The sequence below is a fragment of the Anolis carolinensis genome, chromosome 5 (genome assembly GCF_035594765.1).
Source record: "Anolis carolinensis isolate JA03-04 chromosome 5, rAnoCar3.1.pri, whole genome shotgun sequence".
NCBI lineage: Eukaryota > Metazoa > Chordata > Lepidosauria > Squamata > Dactyloidae > Anolis > Anolis carolinensis.
Window position 1 is genome coordinate 167,160,436 of NC_085845.1, and position 21,826 is coordinate 167,182,261.

Consider the following 21,826-nt stretch of genomic DNA (forward strand, 5'->3'; position numbering starts at 1 on the left):
TGAAATTGAGAAATGAAAACTTGTTTCCCTGTGAAATTTGCCAACAAGATATTTTCTGGAAAAAGCAATTCCTATTTCAGTTTTGCTTTTATCTGTCACAGCAGCACTTGTGGATGAAATCCCAGATTGCTGATTCCATGTCTGTAGGCAGGGCAACTGCTCTATTCTGAATACACTTTTCTATATTTTCTTTATCATTACAGCCAAAGAGCTGGAAGATATGATGTCTGAAGATATCCCCACTAAGTAGGGCCTTTGCAGTGTTATGTGCTGCCTTTTCAGGTCCCTTTAGAAAAACTTGCATATGTCTCTAAGCAGGGAAAGAAATCCTCTCATTTGGAGCTAAAACATCTTGCACTGAAGTCTGGCAATTCAGCCCCTCACTTTTCCGTCTCTTAGAAATAAATTTGCTCCCACTTTGACACAGTGAAGCTTTTGATGACATTTTTGGTTGTGTCTGTGGTAATGTCGCAGAACTTGACGCTTCTCCATCTTTGCATTGTTTCAGTAAAATTGTCTTGGGCCCTTTTGCCGTTGGTAGTGTAGCCAGGCGCAGTCTGCACAGACGAAGTAAATTAACTGTGATCTCTTGAGGAACAAATTCACAAAATTATCACATTATAGCCTCCATGTGTATGCCAACCAAATTTACAATAAGTTTCTTTACCAGGTAGGGCATCATTTATAAAATGTATTTGTAATAGAAGGCACACTTTCCATATACTATTTAGTCAACCAGTCATTTACAAGTGTAAATCCTTGGAAAGGTATTGCTAAAGCAAATTACTTGCTGAAGAGATTGCTTTTCACGTTCCGATGTTATACATAGGTACAGTGTCACTGATAAACAGAATCCACTTCTTCCTAGCATTGCCTGCTATCACCTATCCTTTTAGTCAACCGAGATTGTTTCTGCTAATATCATTGTTATAGTTATCTTCACCAAGGTTGTTTCTTGAACCATAGGTGCCCTGACCTCTCTGGCCACTTCTACACTGCCCTATATCCCAGGATCTCCTTACAGGGCTGTAGCCAACCCCCCTCCCCAAACATTTTCAGATATTTTTTAAAAAAATCTGGTTTACTTATGAATTTTAACTGGTTAACCAAATCCCCATGAGTGTTCACTGAAGTTTATCAGTCTTGAGTGTCCACCGAAGTTTATCGATGGAGCCTGATTTCTAAATTATTTTGCGTTATGGAACTACTCTTCATGATTCGCTAAAAAAAAGCTTCATCCCCCTTCCCTGAATCCCCCCCCCCCCCCCCCGTTTTTGGCCCTGTCTCATCACAGATTATATGGCAGTGGAGACTCACATAATCCACTTCAAAGCAGATAATAAGAGATAAAATCCTGGGATATAAGGCAGTGTAGATCTAGCCCATTGTCACCTGTGGTACTTATACTCTTCTACACATTCTAAAACCACTGTATTTATAAACAGGTACTTTTCCTTCCCTGTGTCTTTACCAATCCCCCAATCTAACTTCTGCACAGATAAACCATATATTGGTGAAGAGATTACTTGAGACAGCTCCTCATGACAACTCTCTCTGAATTTGGTTTTTCTCCAGGCCACTTCAAATCTTTAGGAATCTTTAGGAAAAGTTTGTTATCCCATCTGATCCTGATGCTTGTGGTGTGTTGCCATTTCCATATGAATGGCTTTTTCAGTCTGTTCCCCCCTCCCTCAACTAGATTTCATTCAAATGTCATTGATTACTTCTCCCATTAGCCTTGCATATCATGATTACTGTTAAGGCTACGAATAGCTGATGGATACAGTAGAGTCTCACTTATCCAACACTCGCTTATCCAACGTTCTGGATTATCCAACGCATTTTTGTAGTCAATGTTTTCAATATATCGTGATATTTTGGTGCTGAATTGGTAAATACAGTAATTACTCCATAGCATTACTGCGTATTGAACTACTTTTTCTGTCAAATTTGTTGTATAACATGATGTTTTGGTGCTTAATTTGTAAAATCATAACCTAATTTGATGTTTAATAGGCTTTTCCTTAATCTCTCCTTATTATCCAACATATTCGCTTATCCAACGTTCTGCCGGCCCGTTTACGTTGGATAAGCGAGACTCTACTGTAGTTGTCTATGGGTGCATCTACACCAGTGATTCCCAAAGTGGGTGCTACCGCCCCCTGGTGGGTGCTGCAGCAATCCAGGGGAACGGTGATGGCCACAGGTACATATATCTTTCTGTTTAATTGCTATTAAAAAAAATTAAAAAAAAATTTCCAGGGCGCTAAGTAATATTTTTTCTGGAAAGGGGGTGGTAGGCCAAATAAGTTTGGGAACCTATGATCTACACTGTAGAATTAATGGAGTTTTACAAGTTTCTTAGCCTTTGCCAAAGAGAGCTGGTACCTCACCAAACATAGCATTGAGCCTTGGCAATTAATGTAATGTCGAACTGCATAAATTTGACAGTGTAGATGCATCCTTTTTTGTGGCACCTGGAAATTCTGTGTCTTATTTCTAAGTGTGGAGTGAAGTCCTCTTGGATGTAGTTGAAATATCTTGCGCCAAAGGCTTGTGACACCAGAAAACACCAGATTGTGGAAAGGCTGCTTAACTGCATAGGGGCAACCATTGTTCTAAGTGGTCCCTATTCAACACTGTTTTATGTGCACTAAGGACAAATTTTAAAAACTCACAGAAGAATTAATATCACAGCTATGTTTCATTTATACAATATTTCGACAATGCTACCACTGAAGACACACATCTCCAGTAGCACCATAACGCAAGGAATAGGCTGCACAGATTTTTTTTTGTAATAAAACGCATGAAGGTAGATCATTTTAGAACTGATTCATGTGCAGAGACAAGATTCATGTGATAGCCATTTGTGGATTATCTGTGCAGACATAAAGTATCTTCGTTAGTGTCTCCTGAATAGCAATGTGGATTCAGAGGGTCGATCAGCATGGCATGGCACATTTTGCAAGCATGATGAAGAAACTTGTACATGACAAAAAGGAGCAGCATGGGAAGTGCAAGCTACCCCACTTTAGATACACTGGCATCAAAATCTTTCACCTCGTAAGTAACCTTCAAGTATTCGAACCTCTATTTCAGTTTAAACAGGAATCATTGTAAGGCTGGACAGAAGCATCCAAATTTGCACTGAACAGGCAGTTACTCTTCACTTACCGGTGTTCACTTAATGATTTAGAATTCTGATATTTTTCAGGGGATTGCCCATACTTTCCCTCTGATACCGAAGGCAAGGAGAGCTGTAAACAATCTTGTGTATGAGAAGACCCATTCACTCTAAGACCTTCAAGGCAGTCTGCACTGTTTCTGTCAGGTTTAGAGTAACCTGGTGGAGACCACTTTTTTCCTTTCCTTTCCCTTCCATCTAAACTAATGTTGAGGTTTTCAAGGAGACCTGGGATCAAGAAAAAGAAAAAGAAAAAGAAAGAAAGAAAGAAATTACAAGCCTACAAAGCTTTATTAATTCCAGATAGCAATTTGAGACACTACTCTCACCATGGTGGAGTCCCAACATCCAATGTTAACAATATTATTCTGCTGTGAGGTATTAATGAATGAATGCATTTGGAATGAGGAATTCTGACTTTATACATATGAAGTGTTGATGGATAATAGATGAAGTAACAGCAAAACAAATAATGGAGATATTTATGGTTTCAACATAATGTTCAGAAAAACTGTACCATTCAGAATTAGGAGTATGTTAATTAAAGAACATCTCTTGACTTTGTTGTGACTCTCTTTAAAACCATCTACTGTTGATATAGTGGACTAGGACTGTGGGAGACCAGGATTTGAATCCCTTCTCAGCTATGGAAATTTACTGTGGACCCTGGGCAAGTCACACTTTCTCAGCTTCAGGAAAGGGCAAAAACAAACCTCATCTGAACAAATCTTGTCAATAAAACCCTGTGTTTGCAATTTATTTCCATTGTCGGCAAAAGCTTTGGTTACACTTCATTTAGTCGAGGAGCAGGAAGCAAAGCAGTCCTTACAGAACAAGGATCAATCCCAGGAAAAGGGAGTAATAAAAAGACAGATTTGCAATAGCCTTAATGGCCATCTAGTTAAATCCCAGTTAATGCACAATCTGAAGGCCAGCCAGCCTCTAGATATCTCTAGCAAAGGACAGCCTACAACTTTCCAAGATAATCTGTTCCACTTTAAAACAATATCTATTCTCAGGAATTTCCCCCACAATGTTTTCTCTAAATCTTTTTTCTAGCAATTTAAATCTTGTGGTTTAATCATATCTGTTGGAGAACTAATGTAACCCATCTTATCTGTGACCATTACAATCACAATTTGAAGCTTCCAATAAGTAGATTGGAAGCAAATTTATCTAGAGGATTTGGAAAGCCTGATCTCAGGAAGGGGTGTTCCAAGATTTCAGCAATATACAAATCAAAAGATGTATGGTTAGGCAAAGCAAACCGTCTAGTTAGATAACAGATTAGGATTCATTTGACCAGGGTTTTTTTGATAAGAAAAGCAAATAAGGGCTGTCAAATTCATCTTTTGTTTTTTCAAGTAATGCAACTAATTCTACCCTTTCAGCTATTTTAGGTGTCTATTCCATCTTTATTATTAAGTCCAAGTGGAAGGGTTATTAAAGAGGATCATGGGCCTCAAAGATGTCGACAGATGTGCTAGGGCTTGCAAGTAGTTCTGTAGGACTATTAACTTGTGTTCCATGTCTTCTTTCATGAGGCTTTTTAATAACAGGCAGGGATGTAATCCTGTAAAAACTCCTATCATCCATAGTTATATATGATCACTGGGGCTAACAGAAGTTGTTAATGCCTGGAGGTTGGCATATATTTTTGCCTCCCATGCAATCATGATGGTTTTTTCTTTGAATTTCAGGGATACATCTTAAGGATCACCTTCTGCTGTATAATCCACCCTGGACACTTAGGGAGATAGCAACTTCAATCAGCCAGAACCTGACTGGCAACTGTCACCAAGAGTACTTTTTCGTCAGACCCCCCAAGACTGTGGAATTACCTTCTGGAAGAGTTCCGACAGCTAAATCAGCTATCAGAATTCAAGTCACAACTTAAGACCTTTCTTTTCCAGAAGGTCGACCCAGTCAATTTTGTTAATGATTTCAAATATGATAAAAACCTTTGATCTGTGGAGATGTTTTCTCTTTGCAACTTGCAGCTCTTCCAGCTTTACATTTTTCTAATCTCCAGGTTGGACCTCTGCTGTATGGAGAATTAAGACGTGCTCCTTGAGCCAGGGCTATGTTTTGTAGTTCTTTTCCTCCCAGCTCCAAAGTGATATAACCCCTTCCAGAGTGGTTTTCTCCATTAGTCTGTGATAAAGCCATGGAACTGAAACAGATAATAGCCATTTTTATTTATGAACAAGCAAAAGTATATTGAAATACAGAATATAAGAAAATTAACAGATACAATAAAGCAATTGTTGCAAGAAATTAATCCAACATGGTACATAAAATGCCTATTATTGTTTAGTCGATGTATGACCAATATTGACATAATGTCAGAATGCAGTGTCCGAAGTTGGAAAATGATTCCACACCCTTAGTAATATGATATGTTTGGTTTCACTGATGGTGAGGCCACAAAACTCATGGATATGAGAAAGGTTTTGATGCATGTTATTAAATGTCTATTTACAGACAAAAGCTGTTCTATAAACAGCTCTATCTCTTTATGTTTCCTGTAGTGTTGTACAAGTGAATGATTACTGGAGTAATATTAAGGATAAAAACGTTGGCTCTAGCAGTTCCTTTTGTGCTTCTAGACCCTTGGGAGGTTTGCTAACAATGCAACAATGGCCCCAAAAGAAAAAAAAAGTTATGTGGTCAGAAATTCACTTCTGCTTGTGAAAAACAAGTATTTGATGCTAAATTCTGCAACAGTTAACAGAGCTCTTGCAGCCCATTTAAATGGGGAATTCCCATTCTTGGAATGATGCAATTGTTAACAGGGCTGTTATAGCCTAGTTAAAAGAGGAATTCCCATTTTATTAGGAGATGACTAGAAAAATGTCAAAGTGAGGAGTCTGAAGCAGCCTGGGATGTGATAATTTGTCCACTCCTGGCCTAAGTAAGCAAAACCTTTTAGGCAAAAGCCTAGAAAGCATATATTCATCCTGTAAGTACTAATCCAGTATTACCAGGAGGAACAGATACAATTTATGACTCATATGTATGTGTGTGTGTGTACCTTCAAGCCACCTGTCAGGTTATGCAACCCCATGGATTTCATAGGCTTTTATAGGCAAGAAATACTTGGAGGTGATTTTGCCAGTTCTTTCCTCTAAAATAAGCCTAAAGGACCTGGTGTTTGTTGAAGATCTGCTGTCCAAGTACTAATCAGAGCTACTCTGAGCTTCCAAGAGAGAATATATGTCTTTGGAGTATTTAAATCTTTCTGCATATGACAGGAAGAAAATAAATTTATATGACATGTGATGATGGACAGTAAGTTTGAGATACTGTTGGTGAATGAGCCTTCTGGGGTCAATGATACTACTGATAGTAGCAGGAAGAGAAGAAAGACTCCTCTGGAGCAAGACTCATTTGAGGAGTTACAGAGAAAGCGGCTTAAAGAGATATTTGAGGAATCAACAGATGAGGATTCATTTGAGGGTTTTGAAGGGGATGAGGGGCTTGAAATGGATGTTGGGGATGTGGCACGGGCTGAAGAGGATGGCATGGAGTGGACACGCGCTCCAGAGGATTGTGATGGGGAGGCTGGGCTCACTGGTGATGGGGACGCTGAGGAAACGTGGGGTCCTTCAGGATCGGACCCAAGGTGGTCTAATTGGAGGAGTGGGGATAGTTCCACAGCTGAGGGTAGGTCTGGACGTCGGCAGGGTGGTTTCAGCTCAGATGAGGAATGGGAACAACCTGTGGGAAGGGCGGTGCCCAGCTCAAGTTCTGAAGAGAGTTGTAAATAAATTGTGGGCATTTGGCCATTGGGCCCTTGCGTGTGGCAAGGTGGTTGTTGGGTGCCATTGGATTTCGTGTTCGTGTTCCTGAAGACTGGCTTGAGACTGTGCAACCGACTTCGCCTCCGTCGTTTTGGCTACTTGTGTCAACCCATTGACGAGGACTTTGCTGTGATGACTTCTCATCTTGGACCTTGGACAGGACATCGTTTTGGCATTATTCTTCGCTCCCTATTCTGGCTTGGCTTCGTTCTCAATCCTGTAAGTACTCTCTGTTACCGACCGCTGGCTTCGTTCCTGACCCTGAAGTAACGCTCCGCTCCCAATTCCGGCTTGACTCCTGGTTCTGCAGTTACGAGTCATTGGCTTGGCTTCTGACCCTGCAGTAACTCTTTGTTCTTTGTTGCTTGTTTTTGGCACCGGGTTGTTTGCGCTGCTTCCGGTGGCAAAGTTCGGCCCGGTTTGGGACGCTGTTTGTTTTGAATCTTTAAACTCTGTTTTGTAACCCAGTTGGGATTCTGTTTATTTTGGTTCCTTGGGAATTTGGCTTGTAGTTTGTTTTGCCTTATCCATTTTGTCCTGCAATTTTGAGCTGAATCTAAGCAGTTTGGTTTTTATCCGGATTATATCTCTGGATAATCCGGATTATTCTCCAGTTTGGTTTTTTTTGGAGTTTTTTCAGTTTAAATGTCTTTTTCACACTGAAGTTTAAGTGTCGCAAGCTCCTGTGTTTGTTTTAAGAGCTTTTTTGAGTTGTTTGTACAATAAACTGTATTTTCGTCCATTGGCTGGCGTCTGACCTTGACAGATACCATGGGCTGCTTAAAAAAACAATAAATGGATAGGAGAACAGGAATAATGTGTTTTAAATGTATCTGTACATTTAAGACTCCATCTTAAATGTTTTAACTTTATTAGCAATCTTACTTTTAAGACAGTATTCATCATCTGCAATTTTAAGCAGATGTGTGTATGTGTATAAAGTGTGTGTGTATAAAGAATCTGTGCCTATAAACCAGAGACAACTTTTATTTGATTTAAAGTTGCTTAAGTGATTTACCTATCATAATGGTTAATTAAATTTATAGTTTTATTGAAAATTTAATAAATAATAACACAATTCCTGTCCTAAAGCTTATAATATAAAGCGTGTTTCATGCAGATGAAAGTAGGACAAGCATTACATTAAAAATAGTGTACTATTCTATATTCACCCCTCTTGCCCACAAAGCAATCATCTTCACTATTGAAAACAGAAAAATGTTGTATCACATTACTTCCATACTCTTCGAAAGACAAGAGACTATTAATATAATCTGAAGCAAGCTGCACAGAGGTTAATGATACTTACTCTTCAGAGGGTGTACAGAACTACAGCCTGAAAAATCTACAAGAAAAAAAATGCTCATCACAAATAAAAAGATTTCCTACCTTGGATGTCTCTCCACATGTATTAGAGAGGCTGTAAGTAAAAGAGAAAAAAGTATTGCCTACATACTACTGGAAATAATGTGTTATTTACAAGTTATTGTCTTCCCATAATAAATGTTAATTTCTCTGAAATGTTTGCTATCAGCTTTAATCACTAGGACTTGGTGTATTACTGAAATAGAGAACTCTAATTTTACAGCTTCGATTCATATGCTCTTAAGTTCTAATACAAGATCTCTTATAATAATTTCAGACATTCTAGATTATATAAAAGCACCTTCAGTTTCCACACATTGGGCATATAAGTTATTTTCTACAGTGGAAAAGAATGGCGGAGTCAGTGTGGTATAGTGGTTTGAATGTTGGATTATGACTCTGGAGACCACGGTTCAAATCCCCACTCAGTCATGGAAACCCACTGGCTGACTTTGGGCAAGTCACACTCTCTTAGTCTCAGAGGGAAGCAAAGGCATATCCCTTCTGAACAAATCTTACTAACAAAATTCCATTATAGTTTCACCTTAGAGTCACCATAAACTGCAAATGACTTGAAGGCACACAACAACAAAGGAGTAGCCCTGGCTGACCTTGCAAAATCCTCTCCAAATAAAGAGAAAAATAAAGATGAATTGGTTCACAATCCAGAAAGATTGCTCTGTGTACTTTAGAGCAGGGCTTTTAAAACTCTGGTTTCTGATCCCAAATGGAGTCCCCTTTGCTCAATGTCGAGGTCACAAAAATTGGCAGGCAGTAAAAGTTTTCTGAATATCATTTAGTGGCTGTTTCAGACATTTACACAAATCTGTTGTGCAGTGTTTACAGTGAAGTCTGCAGATGATGCTTCAGGAAACAAGAAAATCATACTGTTTAGTAAGCTTTGCAAATGCTGGTTTGTAATCAGTAAATGTTTGATTTTATACCTATTTTATATACCTATATCTGGGGGTCAACATTAAAATTTCTCAGGTGGGAAATGGTCGCAAGTTGAAAAAGTTAAAGAAGTTCTGCCCTAGATGATGCTGTGATCTGTAAAATTGATTAGTTTCAATCCTGGATAATACAATTAAATTGCAATTGTATTCATACAGTTGAACCTTAGAAAAAACCTCAGGCAAATTACATAGCTAGAAAAAGTTACAGTTTTGTACTACAACTGTCAAAATCTGCCAGCCAATATGGTCAAATGCCAGTTCTGAGGATGATCATTTGGAGCAGGGTGGTCCAGTTTCGTATTGCTTATTTTCGAAGAAAGATACTATGTATTCAGCCTGATGGCAGTAAGTAAGCCACACTGCTTAACATGGAAAACCCCTGTTGTTCTCCCCACCAAATTGTGGCCGGCCTGAGATGACTCACTGCTGAGGGGACAGATTCTGCATGTCAGCAGATATCTTTGGACTCCATTCAAAAAGAGGCCTCTTGTTCTGCATGTCTTTCATTTCGGTAGGCATTTAAGTATGGAGTGTTAATTTGATGTGCTTTACAAGTTTTGTTTAGGTTTTTACTATGTACAGTTTTGTTATTTAAAGAACATAGCAGCGAATTTAATTTCTTTGCAATTTTATTTTTATAAACAAAAAAGTGAGAAAATGAAAATAAACAGTAACATAAATAACATCATAGAATTTATTTGGTGATTGTGCTGGGTTCTGGCACTATTTCAAGTTTAAAATCACCTGACTGCAATTCCTTAAACAGCTGACGCTTGTAAATATCTCAGTGTCATTAAAATGTTATTTTGACCTCTCTGGCTTTGTCTCTAGATTGCCTTACACTGCAGAATCCTTAGATTTCCTCCTGATTTATTCTCCCCTCCCCTCCCTGAAATTATCCTCCTAGTTGACATTTTTATTACAAAATAGAAAAGGAAATGTACTGAGTCCAGAGGCTGTACTGTGTAGAGGTTTGAGTGCTGGTTTAGGATTCTGGGAAACCTAGGTCCAAATCCCATAGAAACCTTGAGCAATTCACACCAACTTACGCAAACCTCTTCTCAACAAAACTCCACCATAGGCTTGTCTTAAGATGATCTTAAGTCAGAAATTACTTGAGGAAGGTGTGTGTGTGTGTGTGTATGTGTATATGTATGTATGTATGTATGTATATAGTGATTCTCTCTGGATTTTTATAGCACCAGAATTTTTAATTCTTGAAGTATATAAAGTCTAATCCTTAATGTTCAGAATTCTATCAGGTTTTATTAGTTCATTGCCATTTTCATAAGCATCATATTGCAAAAAAAAAATCTCCTTAAAAGTCAATGACTTTAGTGATGCCTCTTTTATTGCTTCAAAGGTGCAGTAATGGCCACATTCAATACTAAATTTAGATCCTACAAAGAAAACTTGTGGGTAGTTCACAGTACTAAAATATATGGGTGAACTGACAACATTTCCCCATATCGATTTAGCATTGAATTTAAGGCTGACACTTGTCTCTTTAAACTGTTTGGCCTTAAACCTTTTATAATTTCTTTTTACAGAAGCCTCAGTATGTGACTAACTTGGAACTGATTTAACTGTATTTTATGATCTCTCCACCAGTCCCTATAAATAATCCAAGTCATGTTACATATTCCCTGTTTTGATTTCTTTCTTGATGCTAGCATTGTGATAGCTCTGTTTCTACCTCTCTATTCACGGACAGCTTATTCATCTTCCCTGAGATGCCACTCATTTTCTGGGGCTGCAAGGTTATTTGCTTGCTTGCTCTCTCTGCCTAGTTGCTGAAGGTGAGCTAGCTGTGCTCCCTACCTTAGAATATACAAACCCAATTTGGTGGCCTGAAGCAACATTGTGAGTTTTCTTGGTTGACTCACCCTGAGAAACAAGTTCTATACATTTCTATAACCCTAGATAATTTTTAAACAGTGGCTTTACCTTTTTAATTCACCTTTCATCTTGTGGTCAATCTTTTCCTCAGGATTCTTTTACTTGAGACTGAGGTGGTCCTGGAAGCCCCTTAGGGCAGTGGTTCTCAACCTGTGGGTCCCTAGATGTTTTCACCTTCCATAAATCCCATCAGCTGATAAACTGGCCAGGATTTCTGGGAGTTGTAGGCTAAAAACATCTGGGGACCCCAGGTTGAGAACCACTGCCACAGAGGCACTTTCATTAGTATAAATATTCTTTTTAACTTTGTGTTCTCAGTTATTTCAGAGACTTAGTGGGCAGCAATCATCTGAACAGAGCTGTTTTTAAAATTGTCATGACCCCCAATTTACTGAATTACAGCCAGAGGGACAGACAATGTATTTGGCTTGATTCCTCTTTTTCTCTGAAGGCAAAACTGTTTTACTTTCTCAATGTCCTCATTTATTACCTTTTTCTTTTTCTGAACAACTTTTCTTTATTACCTCTGTTAGCCATTAAAAGTGTTAGTCGGTGAAAGGAGAACATGTCTGGCTGGCAAGACAGAAAAAATATACATAGAGTGAACTCAATAGAAAAAGCAGAAAAGAACTGTTTGGTCAGGATTTCTAAAGGAGTGAATTACTCCTTCATTTCATCAGCAAAATACTGTTTTAGAGGGCCTTGGGCAAATCCTAACCTGACTCATTTTAATTGGCTGCCCCACGACTGTGGAATGTCTTGCCAGAAGAGCGTTGACAGCTAAATGAGCTGTCAGAATTTAAAACACAACCAAAGACCTATCTCTTCTGGCCGGCCTACCCAATCAATTTTAATTATGAATTTTAAATTCACGTCTTGTGTTTATTGCATTTTAATCTTTGCTCTGTGTATTTTAATATATGAATTTCATAGAAATATGTTTTGTGTCTTTTATATAATCTTTTACGATGATGTATTTTTAGCTGTGTTGTGCCCACCTTGTGAGTTTCCTATTTGTCATCCCTCTCAATATTCAAATACTTACTTCTACGCTGAATCCCTGCTTCTTTTCCCATATTTTCCACCCTAGGAAGCCGGCAACCAGAAAATGCCCCATTTCTTCTTGGTGTATTGCACATTTGGCTAAGGATGGCAGGAGGCAGGAAAACTCTCTGGGAGATCATGTTCTTCAAAGGTTGGCCAACGTCCCAGCCAATATCTATTTGCAAGAAATATCAGACCCTTATACAGAATGTTACACTTGCTCATCTTGCTATAAAAACAAGGACTGAAAAAAAAATGAAGCATTATCCTTACTCCTACAGATTAGTGTACCTGGATCACCTGATTAGCTCTCTTTCTAGGCCACAAAACAAGTTTACATTTGAAAAGAGTTAAATTAATTGAGGTGTATACATAAGAGATGAAAGATAAATTCAAAACAAGAAGGGGAGAGACATATCTATATATATATTTAAAAACCCACATTTAAAATTCTAGTCAATTGCAGTGACCATAATTCTGGAATTTACAATCTTGATGCAGTGACCATAATTCTGGAATTTACAATCTTGATCCCTGTTTTTGATGCTTTTTATATGACATCCTTTGTAAATAATATTTTATATTGTACATTTCAATTTTAATTGTATTGCCTATAAATTGACTGTTATAATCTATTTAGATAAGTATGCTTATATGAATAATAGGTATTATTTACTTACTTAATTCTTGGTCAGGAAAATAATGGCTGAGATATTGGATTGTATATTTTGTTGATTCATCTGGCATAGAATATAAAAGATTGAAAGTAACATGAAACAAGAAAACAACTGATTTGCTGAATGAATTGTTCCATGAAAGGATCAAAACCAAATCCCAAATTGGAATTACATTATCTATTTACAAAAAAGTATGAAATGTCTAGACTGAGGGTTAAGGAATAAACATACAGTATTAATTTGGGCACAAGCTTTTCCGGGCTATTGTTCACTTCATCAACTCTTCTGGATGGCTCCTATGTCCTTTAAAGGCACACATGCCTTTTTTTTTTTTGCACCTGTCTTACCTTGGCAGGCTCTGTGGTGCAGTACTGTGGCTAAAATCTTTGGCAGTATAAAGACATAACAGGTACTCTGTTGAACATCTGATGTTTATTCTCTTATGACCTTTTAGAGGAGTCTTTAGAACTCTGACTTGCAAAGGGATTCTGGATCCTTTTATGTAATTTTGACTCTAGTATTTCTAAACTTAGCTCACAACTTAGCAATATGTAACTTTGACTCTAGTATTTCTAAACATAGCTCACAACTTAGCAATAGCTCACAAAGACCTGAGTACAGATTGGATTACCAACTTCATGCTAAATATTCTATAAGATCCATAGACTAAAGATAAATAACTTATTTAGGTGAGGAACTGTTTTTTCTGAACTTATTGTGGCAGTACCTTACCCTTGCTACAGCTACCACTCCCTGAAATATATTTAGTTTGAAAACATGTCACTCAGGTTATTAATAGAATATGGAAAGGAGGAAATTCATATAAGAGATGAGGAAAAGGGAGGGGAAGGCTAGCACAGTCATCATTTGCTAATCACCGACAAGATACTGGGAATGCATTGGCCTATCTATCTTCTATGTATTTAACAAATGTGAAAATATGCATGTATGTATCTATGTATGTAGACTAGATACCTATGTATTTTTCAGGATGGCTCCCACATCCAGAATTATTATTATAATAATATTTATTTATACTTCGCTTTATCTCCCCCGAAGGGGACTTAAAGCGGCTGTGAACCCCACCCATGATGGATCTGGATTAAACGTGGTACACCTACATACCCACCATGATCAACTTTAAATACTTATGATGTTTTGGGGGAACTGACCCAGGATGATGGGAGTTGTAGTTCACCTGTATCCAGTGCTCATTGGGAAACCCCATTGACCGTGGATCTGGACCAAACTTGTTAGATAACTCCCATCATTCTGGGTAATTCCCCCCAAACCCCGTAAGTATTTAAAGTTGGCGGGATTTTTGGGGGGGAGGGTTGACCCAGGATGATGAGAGTTGTAGTTCATCCTTATCCTTATGCATTTTTTAATGGGATCATTCATAAAATCCAAAAACAAACAATGACTATTTTGGATAAATAGTGTTACAAAAGACATAACCCATTAATTGCTGGGTAGACTAGGTCTCTACAATCACTTATGGACCCACCGCCAAGACTCTACCCATGGAAAACAATCATATTCAGCCATAAGTGATTGCCTATGATGATGATGACTGCTGGGTACCTAACTTAGTATAATAAAAATATAAATACTTTAAGAAGTAGAATTCACATGCTGACAGAAATATTTTGCCCAAGTTCTTACCTGCTTGTGGGGTGAAAGTCATTTGGTGTGGCTGGTCTTTTATAATGTATCTAGCTTCCTTCCAGAGTTCTTGAAAACCTGCTAAGGTTTTTGACTGTAAAAGAAAACCGAAGCAAACACATTGTTATTATTAGCCTTTACCCTGCCAAACATTGCAAGGCTTGCAGAGACTGCAAATGCAAGATGAGGTTTATAGTTGCCTATTAAAAATGACACAAGGCATTAGCAAGCCCTATCCACTTCCCACTTATATGAAGGAGCCTTTCCACCTTGAAAGTGGAAGCGGGTGGTTGATGTGCTTCCTGTTGTGGATTCAAATGTACACCACTGTGTACATTTGAATGTCTAGTTGGTTGAATCCATGGGTAATGGGCCCACTGTCTATAGAATGTATTAGTTATATAAAACACAAACCAGGAATATTGTAGTGACAAAAGACCACTTTAAACCATTTCATATATTTACCATACATTTTGGTCCATGGGGGGGGGGGGCAATTTATTTAATCAGATTGGATGGTACCCTTCTGATACACCTCTGCTCAATACATTTGATGTCAGTTGGCCAGTCTATGTTCCAATCTGACTGTGCAGCTTCCTGTCAAGATATGCTAGCCATCCTGTGTGTGAAAATGCTTGTTTTCTATGTATAGTGTTGTCATTCTGATGCCAAAAATGGCAGTGACTCTTTAAGAAACAGAACAGTAGTGGGGAGGGTAAAATATGAAACTTTTGTACCTTCTTTAAGAAATACACTTTTAGAAGTATACACTGTGAAGCAGAGACAAGGTCAGCTTTGCTTTCTAGTATGGCTGAAACTTACCAATAAAACACTCCTCTTAATATTTTAAAGCAATAAAATGCAATAGGTGTCAGCTACAGCTGTGATAATTTTGAAGCATTTGTTTATTTAAAATTATAATTATATTAGTTTTCATTATAAAATAAAGTGTCAAATTTGCACACAGTGAAATTATTTGCTTTATTCTCACCAATAAACTGGTTTTAGTGCTTCCTTTTTGTGACAGTTATGGCTGTACAACAGATATAAGAAGCTGTTTTGTGTCCTTACAACAATCAAAGGTAGCACCATGGGCTTTCATGGTAATAACTCTCCGGAATACTCCCTGACCACAACATACCAGATATTGTTGTAATTCAGAGATGAAACTGAAGTTGGGAAACTACAGCTCAAGGAATCCCTAAGTCAACATGTTATCCAAAAAAGGAGTTCTACATGGAAGTTTGCTGGCTGTGGTCTGTAACTGCAGAAATAGCATTAATATGAGGCTATTCTGCATAAAAAATTCTGCTTACCTCATAGCACCTCTTTCCTTTTATACCAGAAGGAAAGGAGGAGTTGGTACAAACATAGCCTCTGCCTGGCAATTTCCCAGTGTCTTGGTGCTCCGCTTTAACACATTCCCATAAGAGTTCAGGGCATCCCTAGAAAAGCAGAGACTTTTTTGTCTGAAGACACTCCTGAAGAGAAGCTGGTAACACATATGATAGGTGGAAGAAATGGGGAAAATCCCTCTGGGGATTCCTTGCCTACGAAAACTCTATGAAATTCATAGAAGGTCGTCATAAGTCAACAAGCCGTACAGGCAGAAAGTACAATGGGAATGTTTGCAAATCATATTTTCCAGTAATATGTAACGGGCTAAGAGTTAACAATTGACTACATTTTCCTTTCTCTTTTTTTTCTACTTTACAGTCATTCACAGACTATGGAATTCCTTGGTTTAAACTGAAACACCTGGCATTTTCATTCCATTTGGTTTTTTCCAGGTGGATTCGATGTTAGTAAAGTAAATTATGAATACATCCCCTATTGGTAAGTATGACTCATCTCTTTTTTTCTATGCCAAGGAAAGGATGGAATAAAATCAACAACTGATAGAATGGAAAGGTGAGCATGCTTTCCCAGCTCTGCTGCTCTTTTATTCCCAATGGCAGGTTCCAGAATTTTAATAGAAAAGGAAAAAGATGTCACATGCAATATAGTGTCCATTTGGCCCATTTTGTAAGGTCCTACCTAAGAAACCAAAGAAGCACAGACATACACTTTAGTACGATGCATAGAATGATTGGAGCTACACTGTTTGCAGAAATTCTCCATTTTCTTTTCTATTCTATCACATTTACTGAAAGTTTTAGACTGAAAATACAGAAAATTCAAAAGCTCAATCTAAAAGGTGTTAAGAATTTTGCAAGATATCTAAATAGTCTCAAAGATTTCTATCTATAGGAAGTAGGGATCTGAAAATAAAGTTCTCTTTTGATATCTTAAGAACACGGCAACACATTAAAGCAGATCTTTCAAAACGTTTTTTAGACATGCATCTTTTTGCCACATAGTAATTCAGTTTTACTAGCAAACCAGAGATTAAACCAACCCATTATAAAGAAATACAGACACATACAGGAATTGTAGTAATGAAATGTTTCTCATGTACACCTTATATTTTTAGAAATATGTTTTATTGCTTATTTCACATAGACCCAAGGGTTTCTTATCATGTTCATGTGACACACTATACACTGCAGCCAACACACAAACGTGTTACAACACAGTTTAGAAAGCTCTGATCTAGCTGCTATCAGTCATGTTTAAGTGATTTCAATATTAGGTTGTTGTAATGTCCTTGGAACAGACTTGTGTGACAGGGCTCCAGGAGGAGATAAGGCTGCAGGGTCAGGGCCAGATTGGTGGCGGTAGCGGAGACAAAGCTTTCCTCATCTGCGATAGTGGCAGGATGATCAGTGGGATATTGAGCAGCACTGCCGGCATAACACAGCTGTCCCAAGGCACAGTTCTCGCTCAGGGCAGCACACCTGTGGATTACAGGTGGCACACTAGTGTGTTGCGAAACACAGTTTGGAAAGCTCTGCTTTAAAGTAACAAATTACAGTGTTCCTTCGCTACTTTGCGGTTCGCTATTCTCAGACTCGCTCCTTTGTGGGTAACTGGTTGGATCTTTTTACGGGTGTTGTTGCTGCTGCTTTTCCTCCTCAGGGTTGCCCCCTTGCTCTGTGCCCGACATGTTGCTCTGGATGCCTCTGCTCCTGCAGCCAGGGAAGAAGGAATGCTGTTCCAGCTGGGCCACACCGGGAAATGTGGAGGACTCGGAAGAGGGGGCGGGACTCAATTATTGACTCTGCCCCCTCTTCCGAGTCCTCCACGTTTCCCGGTGTGGCCCGGTTGGAGCAGCATTACTTCTTCCCTGGTTGCAGGAGCAAAGGTAGCCAGGGCAACATGGTAGGCATGGAGCAAGGGGCCTGCCGGCACTGGTAGGGAAGGCTTCACTGACTCCCCAGGAGGGTGAGTTAATGCCAGAGCCCAAGGCTCGGCAATTGTGGGAGTTGTGGGTTTACAGCAAACAGTGCAAAACAGCCCGCGAGCCTCCCTGAGACTTGCAAGGGGTAGAAAGGCCACCGAACTATTAAAATAATGTATAAATATTAAAATAAATATAGCGTCGCTACTTTGTGGATTTTCACTTTTTGCGGGTGGTCCTGGAACAGAACACCCGTGATAAGTGAGGGAACACTGTACCTCATCATATGTCCCTTTAATAACAATGTGCAGTATCAATTTAGGGCCTCATCACATTTGAGCATTTATCCACTTTAAATCTGGTTTCTGCCTCCTATATAATTCTGGGGTTTGTAGTTTGCTGAGACCCAGGACCTGTCCGGCTGAGCTGTTTAAAGGCCCCTCCCTAAAGTGGATTTAAAGTAGATCCCAACTCTAGTGTGATGAAGTAGTTAGTTTTTCCAATGTCAAAGTCAAACTCTGTATTAACAGAATATTACATTAAAGAAAAAATGGACATTGAGAATTTTTTAAAATTATGTTCTATATTTAAACATTTAGAAATCCAAACCTTTTTAGCATTAGAGGGTCTGCAGAAAAGCTCCAGGTTCTGTTTGGAAATCGAACATTTTTCTCTTGGCATGTTTTGTAACTCTAGCAGTTTCAATCTCTGAAAAATCTGAGTCTGTGGGGAAAGGAAAATGTTTAATACTGCTTACATGTTCAAAATGAAAGTGGTACCCAATACTGTAATGGCTACAGTAAAAATTAATGGATATATGACATAAAACATCATGAGGAGACAGGAAAGCTTGGAAAAGATAATGATGCTGGGGAAAATGGAAGGAAAAAAAGAAGAGAGGCCGACCAAGTGCGAGATGGATGGATGGTATCCTTGAAGTGACTGGCTTGACCTTGAAGGAACTGAGGGCGGCGATGGCCGACAGGGAGCTCTGGTGTGGACTGGTCCATGAGGTCACGAAGAGTCGGAAACGACTGTGTGATTGAAAAAGAAGAAGATGACATAAAAATTATCTCTAAATGTAGACAAATGTAAGTATGAATAATCGTAAATTCTAAATGTGCATCACTACTACGTACAATCAACCTTCCAAATTCATTAGTTTTAATTCTGTAGATTTGATTATTTGTGCATTTCAATTATATGTTCTCTCTAGCTCTTCTATGGTCAACTTTCACTGGATGCTGGCCACAGAGTTGACTAGAGAACTTAAGCAGTAGTAGGTCCTTCAGTGTGATTCTATGGTCAACTTTCCCACAGAAGACCTAGAGACTTCTAGAGATATGTTCCCTTAGCTGGAAAAAGTAGCATTATTTTATTCAAGTTTTTCCCACATTTGCAGTGGTTCTGTGCCCCTAACCTCAGTGAATGTGGAGGGCTGACTGTAAATTCAAACATACATCAAGTCATTGTAGTGGCTTCCAAATTATGATGCAATGTGTGGTGTAATCCATATTTAGGAAGTTTAGTACAGAATTTGAAATCATATATAGATAGGTGGGATGGAAAGATGCCATTAAACTCATGAGGAAAGGGCAATTTAAAATACATAAAATAAATATTTTAAATCCAAAAGCAGATATTCGAAGTACATTTCTATGGATAACTTGGAAGTAACACAGTTGATTTCCATGAACAAGAGATTTCAGAATGCAGTGTTTGCTGATCAATTCAATTCTGATTATGGCATTGATGACGGAGCTTTAAAAAATGCAATTTTTTTAAAAAAACTTACATTTTTAAGTATATGTTCTTGACTCTTGGAAATTCGGTGAGAAGGTTCTTCTGATTTTTTTGCTTCACTCTGCTTGGGAAAAATAATTGCTATATTTTAAACAGAAAACTGTTAAGTTAATAAAGGTTTCAAAATGAGCTTAATGTAAACTAGGACTGCTATGGGATGCTCAAGTTCTACTTCTTTCTTTGACATTATTTCATAATATAACCTTTCTAGAGGTTTGCTCTAGAAAGGTTATATTATCAGAAAATTTTGAAGATTTCATAACATTGAGATCATGTCCAAATAAACATAGGTTCTGTCTGATTAAACCATTAAATAACCTACAATTAGTAAATTGGAAGTAAAAATAGGAGTGTTGTCGAAGGCTTTCATGGCCAGGATAACAGGGTTGTTGTATGTTTTCCAGGCTGTGTGGCCATGTTCCAGAAGTATTCTCTCCTGACGTTTTGCCCACATCTATGGCAGGTATCCCCAGAGGTTGTGAGGTATGGAGAAACTAAGCAAGGAAGGTTAATATATATCTGTGGGAAGTCCAGGGTGAGAGAAGAACTCTTTGTCAGTTGGAAAGCCAGTGTGAATGTTGCAGTTAATCACCTTAATTGGCATTCCAGTGTTTTCAGTGTTTTCTGAATAAGGGTGAACTGTAACTCCCGGATGCTAAGTTCAATCACGCCCAAACCCCAACAGTATACAAAGTTGGCCATGTTGGGTCTGTGTGCCAAGTTTGGTCCAGATCCGTAGTCAACTGGGTTCAGTGCTCTCCAGATAAGGGTGAACTACAACTCCCAGATTCCAGAGCAATCTTCCCGAAACATCTGCCAGTATTCACAGTTGGCCATGTTGGGTCTGTGTTCGAAGTTTAGTCGAGATCCCTTATCTGCTGTATTCAGTATTCTCTGAATATGGATGAACTATACATCTCTGATGCCAAGGTCAATTACTCGCAAAGCCTGCCAATATTCCCAGTTGGTCATGTTGGGTCTGTGTGCCACATTTGGTCCAGATCCGTCATTGGTGGGGTTTGGAGGGCTCACAGAATACACGTGAACTATAACTCCCAGAGTTAAAGGTCAATCACCCTCAAAGTCCACCAGTATTCCCAATTGGCCATGTTGAATTTGTATGCCAAGTTTGGTCCCTATCTGTCATCAGAAGGGTTTGGTGTTTGTTGAATATGGGAGAACTACAACTCTTGGATGTCAAGGTCAATCACCCCCAAACCCCGCCAGTAAGAAAAGTTGGCCATGTTTGGTGTGTGTGGCAAATTAGTTCTAAGTCCATCATTGGTGGGGTTCAGAGTGCTCTCAGATTGCAGATGAACTATACATCCCAGTCCCTTCCTCTAAATAATGGTGAATTCTCCCCAAACTTCTCTCTTTAGTATGTTCAGTTGCTGTGTGCCATGGAAAAGAATAGGAAAGGGTTAAGGGAGAGGTAGTGGGCAGGGTCATGGAAATTCCACACCAATGGAAAGAGAAAGGAACCCTAGGATGTGGCTCGCCGTAAAATGCAATGTCCTTTGGTGGCTCCTCAGTACTGTGGGCTAAAGCTGTTTGTAGAGGCAGGAGGCTTTCTGTGTAAATGGACACCTCTGCCACATGCACACATACAGATTTTCACTTTTACTATGTGTAAAGATTTAGGAAGCCAAGGAATGGTATAAAGTAATCAAATCTTGCTACATTTTCTTGACAATTATAGATTTCCCAATTTGTCCTAAAATAATGTTTAGAGCTTTCTTACAGTAAGTAACATATTGCCTATTGTTATATAACATATTACCAATGTTATATGTAGTAGTGAAATATTAACCAGCTTATTGAATACCAAATGCAGGCAAATTATAATTTACCTTTGGTTCATGTGGCTGTTTAGGAATTCTTCTGGCAGATGATTCAAAAATTAAACTCCTTTCCTTCTTGGTTTTCAGACACGTCTTTCTTGGTTTTCCCTAGTAAGCAGAAAACAGAACGACTAAGAACTCAAAGCTGAATTTAATAGACTCAAAGATATCCATGCTGTAATTTTGGGGGATGCCTGGCTTATAAAAAATAATAATAAAACTTTATTTATACCCCGCCACCATCTCCCCAACGGGGACTCGGGGCGGCTAACATGGGGCCATGCCCAGAGCAGTACAATATAATAA

General features: G+C 38.6%; 1 protein-coding gene across 8 annotated transcripts in view; it reads right to left on the minus strand.

The window, feature by feature from the left end:
* Positions 1-21,826, minus strand: part of agbl3 (AGBL carboxypeptidase 3) — a 55,378-nt gene continuing 33,552 nt past the window's right edge. For 5 of the 8 annotated variants that reach the window (XM_008110795.3, XM_008110797.3, XM_008110793.3 and 2 more), the window contains 11 exons: positions 21,530-21,628; positions 19,672-19,743; positions 18,486-18,599; positions 15,913-16,041; positions 14,597-14,690; positions 12,935-12,994; positions 12,256-12,429; positions 8,380-8,410; positions 5,149-5,360; positions 3,178-3,415; positions 1-557 (listed from right to left, as the gene is read on the minus strand). In XM_008110795.3, coding sequence (XP_008109002.1) covers positions 311-557; positions 3,178-3,415; positions 5,149-5,360; positions 8,380-8,410; positions 12,256-12,429; positions 12,935-12,994; positions 14,597-14,690; positions 15,913-16,041; positions 18,486-18,599; positions 19,672-19,743; positions 21,530-21,628 — 1,470 coding nt within the window. In that variant the 3' untranslated portion in view covers positions 1-310. Of the gene's footprint in view, positions 589-3,177; positions 3,416-5,148; positions 5,361-8,379; positions 8,411-12,255; positions 12,430-12,934; positions 12,995-14,596; positions 14,691-15,912; positions 16,042-18,485; positions 18,600-19,671; positions 19,744-21,529; positions 21,629-21,826 lie in introns of all 8 variants that reach the window. The other 3 variants (XM_008110796.3, XM_008110799.3, XM_062982856.1) reach the window with 3 other exon arrangements.